Source organism: Apteryx rowi, unplaced genomic scaffold, assembly GCF_003343035.1.
Source record: "Apteryx rowi isolate R43461 unplaced genomic scaffold, aptRow1 scaffold_628, whole genome shotgun sequence".
Taxonomy (NCBI): Eukaryota; Metazoa; Chordata; class Aves; order Apterygiformes; family Apterygidae; genus Apteryx; species Apteryx rowi.
This window is the reverse complement of record NW_020450903.1, coordinates 119,337-135,993: the sequence shown is the minus strand read 5'-3', so window position 1 is coordinate 135,993 and position 16,657 is coordinate 119,337. Positions and strand designations below refer to the sequence as shown.

The window sequence follows — 16,657 nt, the reverse complement described above, 5'->3', positions numbered from 1 at the left end:
GCAATAGGACTGGAGCAGGAGGGAGAAAGAGCTGGTGCTGAGAACCTAACAGGTGCCCCCACCCACCTCAGACTTGCTCTGTTCCAGTTCCCTGAACTGAAAACCCATGAGCATTGGGAGTCTCTTCCACATGGCTTCATCCAAAGGAAACCTAGATCATCTACTTTGAGATGAAGTTTGATTCACTGGATAAAACTAGCTGGAGACTGACTTCAAGTGCAATCTGGAGCTCAGCCTGGATGGTTCCAGTGCTACTCAAAGCTGTTAGCAGCCCTTCTGTGGAGAGCACCAGCTGGAGCAACATACTTCAATTCTCAGCCCCAAGGGTCTGTTTATGCCCTTGTCTCTAAGTTAAGGCTGTGTCTCTTTGTACTCCAGCAAATGATAAAAGTAACTTTCCTTACCCTTTAACAAGCTAATTAGAAATCTGTTCAATTTTCACAGGCTATGTCATCCTGAGTGTGCGATACCCATACCAGCCAAAGCCCAGTTATACAGGAGTTCTAGGTAAATGGCTATGAAAGCAATGTTGCTTTGTATTACAGCCTTAAGATTGTGGCTGCTTCTTCATGACACAGCTAGCATGCTCCTCTATACAGCTAAAGCATCAGGGTGCAGCATTTGCTAAACAATAAGAAAATCCAAGATTAAATGCCAAGAATATTAAGGGATTGATTTATTGAAACATTAATAAATAACAAAGATAACACATGCCTGCATTTATTTCACTGGGAAGCTAACAGTTAAGTACCTTTGGGAATGTCTATACTGTCTCTAAAAGCTAGACACCTATATCTAACATTCTTTGGAACTGGGAGAGGTGCTCTATAGTGCTTCTTCCTGTCATCAGACATGCTGCCATAGTTTTTTTTTTTTAAATCACGTTTAAGCTAAAATATCCTTCCTCTGTAATAATTTCTATCATTTCATGATATTAAATCAATCACTTGAGGAACTTTAAGCAACAGGCGCAATGCCTTTAGATGGTAGTAGAACTTCCATTACAACACCAGCTTTGTTCAAACCTGAATTTTCAGGGTATCTTGGGCCAGAACTGATCTCTGGCATATCAAACCATCGGATTGTTGCAGCAGTCTTCAGAGATGTTCTGGTTATTGTATTTTTTAATTCAGCTTTACAACAAAGAAAATCAGAAGAGGGAAAATCACTTTAAAAAAAAAAACACTGAACTAAAAACAAGATTAAAATTGCTCTGGTAATCATCGAATTTAATGTTTGTCTTATACTGTATAAAAATGTAGCTTGTATGAAAAATGCTTTCCAAACTATAAAAAATTTTCAGGAAGGACAGAAAACAACTTTCCTCAAGAATAATTTGTAATATTTACTCTGGCTGAAAAATGAAAGCACATAAATAATATGGTGTCATTTTTAAATATTCAAACCTTAAGCATAGGTTATGGTATGATGTAATTATTTATAGTAAATGAATGTCTTAAATTTGACAGAAAACTAGTATTAAATGCACTTCCATTTTCCAGAGATTTAGATAACTTACATAATCATTTAAAAATTAACTGTAAAGCCTGCTTTTTGACTAAGCAAACTTCACAAGGTTGTATGTTTATCTGCATACTGGTTAATAAGTACTCTGTGAAAGAAAAAGAATCAGCACCAAAATTAGCTTAAAATTTTTGTTTTGCAAGGAAGTACAAGGATAAGAGATAAACACAAGAACTGATTTTTTCTTAAAATGAGTGGAAAAAGTCCACAATAGATTAGGACTAGATAAGATCTTATTTTAATTCAACATAACCTGACAATAGAAAACTTAAATACACTCAGCTTTCTAAAATTTTAAAGATATTCTTACGATCTAGTTTTTATCTCAAATTAAAGCACCTTGTGCATTAACTATATATTTCACTTAAAACAAGGTGTTGTCATCAAGAATACAATTATCAAAGTTAAAAATATTATAAGGTGCAGCCTTTTTAGATGGATCCCTTGTACCRCACACTGCTTTCAAAATGATACTTGACAGTTCCCCTGYTATTAACAGTTCTGACTTGCAAGATATATGGCAATTCCCTAAACTTTTACAATCTTAAAGGATAAGTGAAACATTCAACTTTCATTTTTGACCCATTTACAAGGAAACTTGTCCCACAGTAGTTTAGCAGTAAAAATAACCAGTTGAACTGCTCAGAGCTATATTGTATTTTCCCCCCATCAGCTTACAGTGTATAGAATTCATACTTCACTACTGCTTTCATCTGATAGTATATCCCTGTGAAAAACAGGCAGAGATATTGTGATTGTAAAATTATTTCTATGTTAAAGTGATTTTACATATTTTCCATTTATTCTTTTACAAAGATGACATTTTCCCCATTATCTGACATCAGCAAAACCAGAAATTACTGAAGGCCCACCCACAAGCACGTTCCAAACAATTATTGTTCATGGGGTTTTAAGGATGGAATTAAGTTTATTTTATTTGTAACCTAGGAGCAGTGAATCATTCAAGTATCAGTAATGTTAGTCCTTAAATGCTTCGCTCAAAGGTAGTACAAAATATTACTATAACAGAAGGAACATCATCCCAGATCCTGAGGTTCTATGAGAAGTCAGAATTCCTTCACCTTCCAGGGCCTTCTAGTCCTAGTAGCCTTTAAGCAAAATCATAAATTCTCAGTTCAGTTTTCTGAAAGAAGAATCAAATAAATTAGTTAAAGGTACCTTCACATATGAGATGATTTTTCATTTGGCTAAACATCTGAAATCAACTAAGTTTAAATGGGAATGATTTCTAATCTATTAAGTCCAACACTGCTTTGTGACACCCTAAAATTTGCCCTCAAGTTAAAAAACAATCTATGTTTACAGAACTAGCACAACTTTCACCAAGGAATAAAAAATAAAAACATGAAGAATTCTGAACTGCAGATGAAATTAATACTGTTACTTCCTACAGTACAGGACAAGAGAGGAGTTTGTGGTAAAGGAGAACAACAGTGCCTGACCCCCATCAAGGGTTTGCTGACTTGCAGCAGAACAATTACAAGCTGTTTTCCAGCAACTCCACAAAACATGCAATCATCCTAGAATGGTCCAAAATCATGAGCTGAATGTAAACAACTTGCAATCATTATTAAATTTTTTTTTTTTTTGTGATCTGTTTTTGGAGCATTTACAATTCAAGGTTTACAAGCTTTCTTCAGTGAAGGCTACAAATATCAGTACCCAAATTTTCAGCATTAAGTTCCATATAAAGGAACGAGACAGCTTAGGAGGCTAAAAACAAGTCCTAGAACAGCTACAACACCATGCAGGAGGTTGCTGAGAGTGAGGCAAGCTCCCCCTTCCAGGGGCGTGCCCTAAACAGAGCTGTAGGCTACAGAAAGCCTTTTCACCACCACTTTCATTAACTTGCTCCATTATGCGGCAGAGATTTCAGGAGTTATTGGCGCTATGGCATCATATGAAAACCTCACATGGTAGCACAGACTCTCGGGTTTTGGTCCAGGCCAGTTGATGCATTTTACATCCAAAAGTTATTAGAAACACAAATATGTAGTATAGTCAATACATGTCTTGTGTACAGCTGTTGCTTAAAACACATTAACAACATGTAAGCTAGATCTGGCAATGGGACAACGCTGAAGGAATCTTTGTTTCGCAATCCTGTTTTAGTTCTGAGTTCTGAGTGTACCTATAACTTCTCTTCCTACCAGTTGCTAAAGGAGATGGAACTCCCAATGGAAAGGTGATGGAAACAGAAGGAAACAGATAATTCTTAAATCCTGGCTACAGGAAGGTGTCTTTAAAAACAAAGAGAAAGGCTGAAGAACACAGAAGTTTCTTCAGTTGTTTCTGTTCCTGAAGTTCGTATTCATCTTAGGGCAATTCATGAATGAGTAAACAGAGTACGGACTACCTGGGGTTATGCTGCCTCTGTGTCTGGCACTGTTACTACCATTAGTGGACCATAATACCAATCCTGGTGTCCAGAACTCAAAAAGGATGTTGATAAACCATGGAAAGTTCAGGGGAGAGCCACCAGAACAATCACAGGATTGGAAAACAACTTTAAAATGAGATTCCAGTTGCTTCATCTGTTTAGGTTAGGCAAGAGAGGATTAAGAGGTGATCTGGTTATAGCAATAAAGTACTCATGGAAAACAAATCAAAGTCTTTCTGCCAAGTAGATAAAGACTTAGGAAAATCCAAGAGATGAAAGTTGAAGCTAGAAAAATCCAAACTAAAAATAATGTACTGTTTATTTATTCATTTAAGCAATGAATCATTAGGACACTTTATTAGCAAAATTGCTGGATTGGGTGTTTTTCTAAAAGCTGGTTTCTGATTGAACCTGTGATTTGATTCAGGAAAGGCTTGTGGTTTGTGCTATGGAGGTCAGAGTAGATGATCAAAAAAGATTTACAATAGCAACATACATGAAGAAAAGAGAAACATGGCAATTCCAGAGCTAAGAGCTAAACAACATTAAAGTTCATAGGAGCTTCACAGAAGACAACAACTGTACTGATTTTAAAGAACTTTGTCCTTTTTGATGAAATGGAAATCTCCATTTATCAATGCAGAAGAAAAGAAAAACATGTATAACTGCCTGAAAAGCCTTAATAGTGATGTCTCTGGTTTCATCAGACAATGCAAGTAATGTCAGTACTGCCAGTTACAGCTCTGAGACAGGGAATTATGTCAGACTTGAAGCCTTTACTGCCATCATACTGTTTACTGTTTGAGAGAAAGCCATTAATGTGAACTTTCAAATATTAAAAAATTACAACAATTTAAGCTAATTCTAGTAAGACCTATGCATATGCAGACTCTGCAGGCAGATGCAAAGGGAAAAAAGCTTAAGAGCAAAAGGTAAGCATATACTAAGCTAACAAAGTCAGGTGTGAGGTTTAAGTAAGCATGTAACAACTAGAGAACATTTGTTTGATCTTTTGATGCTTGGAGAGGTTAGGAAATAGGTAAGAAGAGAATAGAACTGTCCTTCAGCTGAAGGAAGCCAAAGCAGACATTGCAAAAATACTGTAGCAAATTGCTAGTAAATGTTAAATCTGAAATAGGTAACATATGGGACTCCATAAAGGATTGTGTAGGGGGAAATTTTTCACATGGCACAAGGAAACTAGGGAGTCTAGCAAGCAGCGAGAATCACTCAGGATACTGGGAGTGAGAGGGTCAAGAATGCCAAAGAGACACCTCCAAGCCATCCAGCCTCAAGTGCTTAAGTGTACTCACTGAAATCATTTATTTTGCATCGCACTTCATGGATTTAACCTTAGCAGCCTTTAGTGAGCATGCCACATGCAGAGTCAAATTAAGAAATACTTTCTTATGCTGAGGAATTTTCAAGAGTAGAAAAAGTATCCATGTCTCTTCCCRTAATTTCAAACTAATGGAAAGCGCTCCTCCTAGCTTCCAGCCTTTCTTGTTGAGTATTTACTTGTTTTTTTGTGACTGAAACACACACCTTCCTGTCATGGTCATACCAAGGACTCTGTTATATAATTTGCTTTATTAGCCTGGTATCTTCAGAGCTATTAGCCACTGATACATAAAATGGAACATTAAGCAAGATAAGTCCTGAAATAAAGACCTCAAGGAAACCAGATACATCAAAAGCAACGATTATCAAGCTCCCCATTTTGATACTGACCTGAAGTTTCAAATATATGTGAAAGCCATATTGAGACTATATCCTTGCATTATGGTTATGCCTGAAGGCAATATTTTATGTCCTGTCTCTCTAAATAACACAGAATATTTCATGTTGGTTTCAACAGATGAAATACCAAATACATGCCCTATTAAATGCAAGTCTTTACCTTCGCTTTCTTTGAAGATATACATGCACCAACCACTGGGCAATAAATGGCCATACAATAGCAAAAGCTAAAATACCAGGAGAAATTTCGAAGGGCCACCATGATGGTTTCTAAGGAAAACAGAAGAAATTCTAGTAAGCAGTCTGTACACTCGTTGAATACTACACATGTACTTCATAAACTCTTCAAATGCTACAAATATCAAAGTAGAAAATATTAGTAAGTAGAGCAGAAACAATTTCCATTTCATTGCAAGATTCATCTGTCAAATAATTTCTTCAGACACATTATTTTATATCTTCCAGTCAAGGGAGAAACATGACAACAAGCACATATTAAGAAAACTAGATACAGAATATTCATCATCATCATCTTTTTTCTCTGTTCACACTACTTTTTTACAAAAATAAAAAACAATATTTTACCTTGACAGAGGAGGCAGGCTGGTAATTTGAGAGTAGTGTTGCAGATCTTGCCTATAAAGACAAAACAAGGCTGATAAGTATCAAAAAGGAAACTGCAATTAAAATTTTTCTGCTTCACAAAATGAGAAAATGAAGTTCTTCATCTTGCAAAGGCTTTGCAATCTGTCTATGACAATGTGAGAAACAGAACTTAATGCCTGTAATCCCATCCCTAGAAAGAAAGCTTTTCCTTAACTTTGTTAAGGACCAGAACTACTCCCCATGTAACCCACCTTTCACCACCTAGTTTCCAGCTTATCTCTCATGCTTCTGTTATTCTTTATAACATTTTTATCACATTTTTACATGTTAAAAAAAATGAGTCAGTGTCACTTTCTGGACCTCTTTACACTTTCTCAAGGTTTCCCTGCCCCAGTTGTCATCTCAGCTTCCTCAAGTTCCCACCAGCTGCAAGCCAGAGTAGAAATACCAACAGCTAAATTTGCATGTATAGTGTTTAAACTGTATATAAAGGTAAAAAACTTTGTTTTAGTGTGACTTGAGCTACAGCTACAGGCATGTCTAACAGCAGAAAGGAAAGAGAATACTTCATCCTACATCATCTAGGCAACTCCAGAGAATCAGAAGTACAAGAAACTTTTCAAGACTGCTCCCATACACATTGTGGTACTTTCACAGAAACAAAGCAGTCTGTTTTCTAGGTCTTTCTTAATCAATATGAGTTTGAGCTAGAAGCTTCCTGACCCTGCTTCTCCTCAGATAAGGATACAGCATGAACTTCTGGGAAGAGGTCTTTTACTACTTCATATATAATTTGGATTGAAAAAAAAAATTAACTTTGATTCTTGAATAGCTATGATGAAACAAAATCACAGCTTTAACAAATCCCTTTCTCTGACTGCCTTAGATTTGGAGTATGTGTATCCCATAGGATACTACTTGCACAGCTTTCTAATTCTCGAGATCAAAATATATCTCTACAGCAAGGCAAACAAAACCATTTTCAGAACCATTTGCTGGTTCAACTATATTCACAGCACATTTTATTCTCTCAAACACACTAGTAAGCGTATGAGTATTTTCACTGAAATAGAAGGAAAAGAAACACTATATCAATAAAAATCTACGCTTGCTTAAAACTTCTTTTGTCTACCCTGTATACATGATGTGAAATTCCAAGAAAACTAGATTACTTTGGGGGGAAAGAGTGCTATGAAGAATGAAGCTGGTAACTGAATAATGGACTCAGGAGTTCTGCCTGCAAACATTTACCAATCTGGAAAGTTAAGATAATTTCTCAATGCCTTTGAAAATGCTTTGAGATTTACTGTCAAACACATAACATATGGGAGTAGATATTACTAACATTAACTACAGAATCTCTGTATAGCGACTGTATAATATGTATCCACAAGCATGACAGAGATTAGTCTAACAACAAAAATCAGCAAAATAATATGGTTAATTTCTAGGTCAAAATGCATGTTTTTACTAACACGTACAAGAGTCCTGAATTGTGTTCCTCAGAGTAGGTACCATAAAGCTGTGTGTAAAATTTTAAGCTGAAATAAATTACAAAACATAATTGAAATTTCCCTACATACTAAGAAAATATGAAATTTTAATTTGAAAAAGCATAAAAATATCCAAGGAAATTTAATAAAATGTAATCAAGCACCTTCAATGAATAATCCAACTAGGATTTTACCTGTGAGGCTGTAACTGCCTCCAGCATATGTAACCTCTGAAGGACGTTCTGCATGTCTTCCTGTAACCGCATCAGCAATACTGCAATCTGTTCATTGAGGCTACCCCGGGGTCCTCTGTCTGATCCCCAGCGCTCTCCGTCCCCTCCACTACCCATCTGGCCACCTTGTGCACCATCGCCTAGGGGCTGAAGTCTGTGCCCTGTGTTGAAAGGGAAAAAATAGATATATGAAACGCAGAATGAGCTACCGCTTCTGTTGAAAATGTTTGTTTTTATCAGTTTTATAATTTTCTCCCTCCCCAACTTAGTTCAGTACTTCTAATCACAGGCTATATTTATGGGCGGTTCAAAAGCACGAGGAGGTTATTACAACATCATCTGAGCTGTTTCCCTACAGCATCAGCATAACAGTATCTTTCAAGGTCCTAGAATTGCATAAACATTTAGCAAAAAATTATTAATTCAGATCCCATCAAGCTCAGCAGTGACTTCTATCCTACTGAAAAGGAAGTGAGAGCTGTCTTATTATCAAGGGTAGGGATGTTTTCAGTGCGGGAGATTCTCCAGCTGGAATGCAAAGGGCATTGGAACAGAGTGACAAGAAGATAATTGTTTGAAATGTACTATACTCCTTTAAACTTTATACAACTAACCTGTTTCTGCTTACAAGTAGCAAACATTAGTAAAACACAAAAGAGAGAAGGGGAAAGGGCTAAAACAATGTGCAGTCCCATAGTATGTTCTTCATAATAGTTTTTGACATAAGAGTTATTTTGGGATATTTTAATTTCTGCATCTGATAATGTAAAGGTGCCACATAAAAAGGTGTGTTATTTATAAATAAAGTACTTTCTGACTTTTTACCATAGGAAAAGTAAACTTTATCCTTGACTTAATAGAAAAAGTAGAGTGGAATATGGTGCTGCTCCTAAATGGAAGTATTTAAATGTTATGAAAATGTATAGAAGAGGTTCAATATATACGGAACATCTGAACTATTAAGTGATTGTTTCATCTTAGGTTTTTAAGACCATATTAGACAGTATCAGAATCACTCAAAAGCATGGCTAACACTCCAATTATATAGAAAACAATGTGTCAGCAATATGTTTCCAAGATGTTCCACGGTTTCAAGATACCATGGAAGTATAAATGCATGCACATTTAAAAAATAGGTATGGAACTTGCACAGAAACTCTTCTCATGCACAGATGCATTTTAAAGTTACATTTCTAAATAGGACACGTGCTATAAACAGTAGCTGAAGTGTAAGGTAGGCCAAAACACAATGCTTATTCAAATTCTCCCTAGCATGAGAACATCCTTTCACATTATTATTATGAATGCAATAAAAACTCTGGATGCAAAAGCTGATTGTTACCCACAGGAATTAGGATTCATTATCTATTTTTATTGTGAAGGATGGAAGCACTGTATAGCATGACTATGTTACCGGTCAGTATTGGCAAGCGGTTCTCAGGCACCAGTAATTTATGGCAGTCAGGCAAGAGAAAACAAAAGCAGCATGTGCAATACCTCTTCCTCTTCTGACACCATAAAAATCCACTTTTTCTCCACCTTTCTTCTCCTTGTGAGGGCCCCCACTATTGGCTTTGCCATCTTCTCCTCCACACTTGACTTCGCCTTTTTCTTGAACTGTTCCTTCTACGTTATTTCCAAGTTGGAGATTCCCATAAGTCATGCCAGCATGTCCTGGAAAATCTGTATTTTCTAACAGAAGACTGTGATCTACATCCAAGAAATGGGATGAACGCTTTAAGGATCCTTTGGCTGATGTGATGATCTCCAAGGGCTACAAATTAAATTAGCAAGTAATTAAATTCAGTAAAATGTAAAAGGTAACCAATAAAAAGAAAGAAGCATCATCTCTTCTTTCACTTTAAGAAAATATTTTGCCCAGCATCAAGACTTTTCTTTTAACAGGAGCAATATTTTCCCCACAGAATGTGCTCATTATTGTCTAAGTGTCCTTTCAGATTTGAAAAAGTTATCCACTCATTTGAGGCAAATATTCTGAAAACAGTGGTAACACTTAAAGTTATGTGGGAATTACTTTAGACATTTCCAAGATACAGTCATATGCAGTAATCACTAAAATTGAACATTGAAAAGATCTGAAAATGTTCACTTTTTCCTTGTAAGGTTGGCTTGGCCTCACAGACAGTGAAAAGGTATCCTAACTCAAATTGGTGAGCCACACTGTCAGAAGTCACATGGCATTACTTGAGTAGGCAGTGTTTACACTGACTGCAGGTTGTTCAAACCTGTTCAAAACTACCTGGCTCTACCTGCACCTTTCAAATAAATAAATAAATATATAAATAAATAAAGGTCATAATAGTCTCCCATCAACTTTATCTCTCAAAGTCTGTGGTATGTAGGAAGATATTAAAAATGGATGGTATACACATATTGATAAGGTCACAATTACATGTTCCAGAACACGATTGCCTTAAGGCGGTACCAGCACCACTCTGCTCAGTGCAAGGACAAGCATCTGCACTACATGGTGAAGCAAACTGGGGACTTGAGCTAGCTGAAGAATAACTCCATGAGAAAGCCAAAACAGCCAAAGGAAGCGGTAAAGAAATGGAAACAGCTGCCAAAATCCTGTTTGTCAAATAGTATGTTCATAAACCCACACGATCAGAGGTTAAGAAGCTGCATTTGCTAAATTTTTTGCAGTAAAAATACAGCTTTATTTTTTCACAGAACTTTTTCTAGTTTGAATTAGACAATCTGTAGTTCATTTATGTTTTTATTTACATCTACCTGAACATTTGTAATTTTGTTCAAGACTGGATCTTTTCTCACACAGGTTGGGAAATATGACAAAGTATCCACCCACCTCAATTAAAGAGTCTCAAACAAGCTCAAAGGATACAGAAGACAATTGGGAAATCACCTATATAATAGAGCTTGCAGCACTTCTACCAAATCCCCTTTCCCAACATGCTTCACTACCAGGTAAAAGTCTGATGTACTAAAAGTAATTCTCTAGATCCTCAGGAAGCAGTTGAACAAGAGAATGGTACAATATTACAGTACTCGTCAGGCTTTCTGAGTCCACACATCATTCACATGCTCTTCCTCAGAATCAGGAAAAAATTAGGTGTTTGAGTACGATCGACAAAGTCCATGCTTAAACTGGACCTCCTTCAGAGATCCAAGCAAGTAGGTCAACTAAGATCACAGTTAATAAAAGATAGGAGCACAAATTCAGTCAAAATTAAGCCAGCACAGTTGGTGCCCACCTTTCGTATAAAAGTCGGATGTATCTTAGAGCTGAAGAAGGTAGAAGAGCCCCTGAAAATCATGATCATCTCTCACTTCTTTAGACCTAGGCTACTTTCCAGCCACCTACTTAGGCTTACTCTCCATTCATTCTAAGAAACAAATGCAGGATTCATGAGGCTGGAAGAAAAGAGTGCAAAAAGCACAGTTGCAAAGACATTCCACTGCTTCTTAGGGATAGCTGGATCTGGTCCCTACATATGTTGCAAGGCCCTAAATCCATTTGTGGACATAGCTCTTAGTTTCTTTGTGCTGTTATTTTTGGCACATCTTCCCCTCACGTGAATGATCTGAGGGCAAAGATTTCAAGGCTTTTAGATCAGTGGCAACCAAAGTGTAAAAGATTGACAATAAAAAAAGCAAAAATGGTTGCTAGAACAGGAGAAAGGTATACGTGAGTTACTTCATTCACCTCTGCATGTCCCAGTTCATCTAACAGATGGGAACGTATTTAAAAATCAACTTACCAATTTCAGAATGTTACTAGAAACACTAAGCTCTTACCTCTTCYAGTCCAAGTTGCTCCATAGAGTCACAATAAATTTCACTGTCTGAATCACTAGTTAAGTGCGGAGTTCCTGAGATCTCTTCAGTATTCTCTTCATTTGCACCTGTACGTAAGGGAGGGATGCACACATGCTTTCTAAATAAGCCAATCCTGGCAAAGAGTAAAGCAATGAGTTAAAACATCTAGATGAGCTTCAGCTCCTGCCCCTTTCATCTACTATTATCATTCTAAAGTTAGATTAAGAATAAAGAGGTTATATTAATACAAAAATTATATAAAACTTTTACTAATGGCAAAACTAAACCTCATGTTGATATTTGTTTTATAAGATGAAAAATTTAATTCTACTTTGCTCATTCTGCTCTCCTACCTAATCTCAGTATAGAGTAGTTTTGCCTTAAGTTATCAGTTGGTTCTAAAATGATGTATTTAGACATCACTTTCACCAACTAGGCATTTATAATATGTTCAGTCTTTGGAAATGACAAATACAGATATTAGTGATTTTCATTTCATTACAGACTAGTTTTCAAATGCAAATAGTATTTGCACATATAACATAATGATTTTAGAAAAAAGCAATTGCATTTCTGTGTATTTGGCCTCCCTCTCTTTGAATTCATCTCTTTTTCTGTAAAAAAAATAATATTAATCAAATGTAATAGCAATATAAAATAAAGTTTATATATATATAAATAAATAAATAAATAAATAAATAAATATATATGAGTATTCTTCAGGATTCTATAAATAGAAGACATGGCTGCTTGTCTCCGAATCCCAGGATTAAGCTTTCAACAGAAGCAATATTTTCCAAGCAAAACATACGAAAATTACAACATAGTCTTGCAAGGACAATACCTTGGTGAGCAGTATTATTAGCTAGTTCTAGGCTTTGCTCTGTTTTCTTTATTTCTTCCTCCACATTCAAGCCATTCAGGGCAGATTTGGTCTGGATGCCATTCTGCACATCTGGGATAAAGCTGTCCTTGTAACAGCCATCAGTGACAATACTTTCCAAATTCTTAGAAGCTGCTGAGTCTGGCTTCACATTCTTATATTCTGTAAAAGAGTAAGAAAATGCTGCAAATAGAAAGGTAGATGCCTAATAGCTCAAAACATATTTCTTCATGTATCTAACTTTCTGATGGGCTCTATGTTTAATGTATCTGCAGAACAAAATATAAGAATTCAGCTAGATACACATTCATAGGGATAGTTCTGTTCCTGTAAAAAGTGTAAGTATATTTTTTTATTTTGCAAAATGAGGGAATGATATTTAAAACATAAGTAAGCAAATCCACTGCACGTCTCACTGATAAATTAAAGAATTACCATAATGTCCTTGGAGGGGAAAAAAACTGCACAGAATTCTAAAAGCATACTTTCATTTCATTTCCATTTGAGACTGGTATTTTCTCAAAACGCTTTATGAATCCCCTAAGCAAATCTCACCAAAAGTTCTCTTTTATTTTCTCTGAAGAAAAGAAATGTGATTTTTAATTCTCCTGTTTCATCCCATGCATCCACTCACAACTCCTACAAACAACACTGGCAACAAAAACCAAAACAATGCAGGGTATGCTGTAGACTTTGAGCTAACATATTAACAGGACTTCCTACATGAATCAAAATTTTTCTGTATGGGATAGCTCACAAACTTGTCCTAGGCTTTTAACCTAGGCTGAGACATTGCCATTTTTCAAACATATGTGTATTTACATAAAATTCTCCTAAAGTAGTACAGCATTCATGATTCTTTGGGATTTTCTGCCACTTAGATGAGTAAGAATGAGTTTGAAAGAAACATTGGTCCAAGCCTAGAAAACATACCCTTTCCATTTAGCTGTAGTTCTTTTTCTTCTTCTTCATGAAGCCCTTCTTCTTCTGATTCAGCTCCACTATCACTACTTTCAGCTTTCCCATTCACAGCCTTTATATTTGGAGTGGAAGTCATGACATTACTAAGGTCTAAGCAAATATTCAAAGGGGACAAAAAGATATTTATATATTAAACCAAAAAAGGTACAACCCCCCACCCCCAAAGTACTAGTCAGTAGTTCTACAAATGTATTTCCATATTAGAAAATATACCAAATAATGACAGCCTTAATTCTGTAAGTTCTTCCTTAATTATTTTTAATACTTCTCTTCCATGGCTCACCACAAAATGCCTAACTACTGGCAAATAGATCCTCAGTGTTTCTGAGGAAGCCAGCTGAAAGAGATTCACTCCAAAGTCCCAGATTAAGACTATTATCTATATTTATGGCAAAGTTGCATTAATATTTTACCTAGGATTGATGTGGCCATTTTCTTTTAAACCTAGGATTCAACACTTATACAGAATGTTCCCTTTTGGGCTGAAATGCTTCAAAACTGCTCTCAACTCAAAGGTGAATTTTGAAACATTCTATTCAATTATGTGAGTAATAGGAGTCTGAGGAGGGGAAACATAATATCCCATGCATCCTTCTGCAGCAATTGAAGCAGACACAAAATGTGGTAATAAGATTTAAGTTTATACAGATCTTTATCTGGAAAAGTACATATGAAAATAAATGCATATGCACAGATTTCAGTGAAAATAAGATGAAATATATACACTGAGCCTTTGTTTGCATGTCTAATTACATAAATATTTAAAAAAACAAGTCTCCTTGAAATAAACACTTAAGAGGATACAAAGCAACTGCTAAATCCCTGTTTTTTTATTTCTGTGATCACTTCAAGGATCACATATTACAACAATTATTCACTGTACAAAGAATTGTAAGGTAAAGTTTCTTTAAAAACTACTGAAAATTTAAGGGACAATTCTATCACTGCATAAAAAAAAGTTTATATACATAGTGATGATTATTTAAACCTTGTACATTAGCACAGAGTGACTAATGTACAAACAGGACCCAGTTACAATGGGATACTTGCACATTTTACTTGTTGACTACAAGGCTGAACTCTGTCCATTTTAATTGTCATCACAGCTTTCCATTTGCATAATTTTTACATTATCTTGTCAGAGCCTCCAAAGATTATTTCTTACATTTAGGTTTCACATTAAACAGCAAAATAATATCCAATTATACCGGAGTTGCTAAACCAGCTCTGCTACTTTCTTTGCTATGTGGTAATTTAGTGTTAAGGGTTTTCTACTTTAAATCTTGCAATGAAGAGGGGCAAGCTGCCTTCCCACATTCTCCTAGTCTCAAGGCTTATCCATACTGCTTTAAAACAAACAATAATCCCCATCTACACAAAATAACTCTACTTTCTCCATAGACCTAATTAATATGTTAAATATCTGTATCACCTTAGTTTTACTGTGAGATAGGGTCTCTGTGGGCACCCTGCATCACTGTTTAAGACTGATTTAATTTAACTTTTAATCTCAAAATTAAAAAAAAAATGTTTCTTTGTTGAGAAGAGAGATCCAGTAAAACCTATGGTCTATTTTGAAGACTGCAAGAATGTAAGTAATTATACATAGTCATTTTCTCCTCACTGAAGAACACTTCTGACTTGCAAGGAAATTTTTTTTCACAAAAGAAAAATGCTAACATATTCCCAGTATATTTCTCATCAGCATGCTTCATTTATTATGAAACTCAATTCTAGAGCTGTTTTTCCAAGAAGAAGCAGTGTGAGAAGGATAACATAACAGTTAAGTTTTCACAGCATAAACATTAGGCACAGTCTCAGCTCTCTTGGAATGGAAAGGCAAGCATCACTTTTCCCTTCGAAATACAAAAATGGGGGGAACAACCTAATGGACATACTCAATCATGTGGGAGTAAACAGGAAAGACAAGACTACGAGACCTCCTCACTCTACCCAAGATACTATAAAAAGCCTTACACCATAAGCTTATTTATTAGGACTTTTTCACTTTCTGAAGTGGAGGTCTTTGACCATTCAAACATGTTCTCTCTTAATTTCAGCAAGGAGACTATTTGCCTGGGGAAACTTCTGAGTGATATATCACACATATTTAAACAAGAGTTTGAGCTGAGGAAAAGTACTAAGATTAACAGATTTATGGTAGAGTGCTACGGAACACCTGAACAAGTGAAATCCATCAGGACCTAGGTTCATATTTCTTCCATGGTCATTCTTAGTACCAGCACTCCTGAAGCCCACCATAAAGAGGCATCACTTCGATGCTGACTCCGAAGAGCACAACATACTGCAGAGTCCCGGCTGTGCTGAAATAGCACACTTGACTTTGCACTTTTCCTCAGAACTCTTACACCATCTCCATCAGGTCCAACCCCAATTATTTTTACCACATTATAATAGCAGTTTGCTGGCATCTTCACCTTACTCTGAGTAACTGCTACGAAACCAGCAACAGTGACTAATACTGTGGTGACAGGGTGAAGACTTGCATATCACTGAACAGAGCTACTAGAGGCAACTTCTCTAGTCCTTATACCATAGAGGTTAATGGCTGCTCCCTGAGGAATGCATCTTTTTAGATGGGCGGTAAGAGTCAAGAAAACTTTTAAAACTTTATTTGCTTTATGCTTATTTCCCCCCCTCCTATTTATTCATTCTGCTTACCCACTTTGAATGCAGACAAATTTTAGTAGCTGTTTCTGTTGCTCAAATACTTCTGGTTAAATGGTACAGAATACCTCTTGGTTTATTATTTAATATCTCACTGCCTGTAACACCAAACTCTTATTTGGAGAACAGTCACAAATCAGTTGTACTGCTCTGTAGCAGCACAAGGAGCTACTTTCTACTGTAAAAGCCTGGATTTTTTAAAAAATATTGTACAGTAAGAGCTGTGTAACAGTGACAACATACAAAGAGAAGGAAGAAGGATTTCAATAAAAAACAGGAGACAGAATATGCAGGTTAAGAGGGGAGA

The 16,657-nt window shown here is 36.0% G+C and overlaps 1 protein-coding gene across 5 annotated transcripts in view; it reads right to left on the bottom strand.

Moving 5' to 3' along the window:
- Positions 1-1,641: 1,641 nt before the first annotated feature.
- ACBD5 (acyl-CoA binding domain containing 5) overlaps positions 1,642-16,657 on the bottom strand; it is a 29,674-nt gene continuing 14,658 nt past the window's right edge. For 3 of the 5 annotated variants that reach the window (XM_026084180.1, XM_026084181.1, XM_026084184.1), the window contains 8 exons: positions 13,615-13,752; positions 12,643-12,843; positions 11,778-11,884; positions 9,495-9,771; positions 7,959-8,158; positions 6,251-6,301; positions 5,826-5,935; positions 1,642-2,668 (listed from right to left, as the gene is read on the bottom strand). In XM_026084180.1, the coding sequence (XP_025939965.1) occupies positions 2,656-2,668; positions 5,826-5,935; positions 6,251-6,301; positions 7,959-8,158; positions 9,495-9,771; positions 11,778-11,884; positions 12,643-12,843; positions 13,615-13,752 (1,097 nt within the window). In that variant the 3' untranslated portion in view covers positions 1,642-2,655. The remainder of the gene's footprint in view (positions 2,669-5,825; positions 5,936-6,250; positions 6,302-7,958; positions 8,159-9,494; positions 9,772-11,777; positions 11,885-12,642; positions 12,844-13,614; positions 13,753-16,657) is intronic. The other 2 variants (XM_026084183.1, XM_026084182.1) reach the window with 2 other exon arrangements.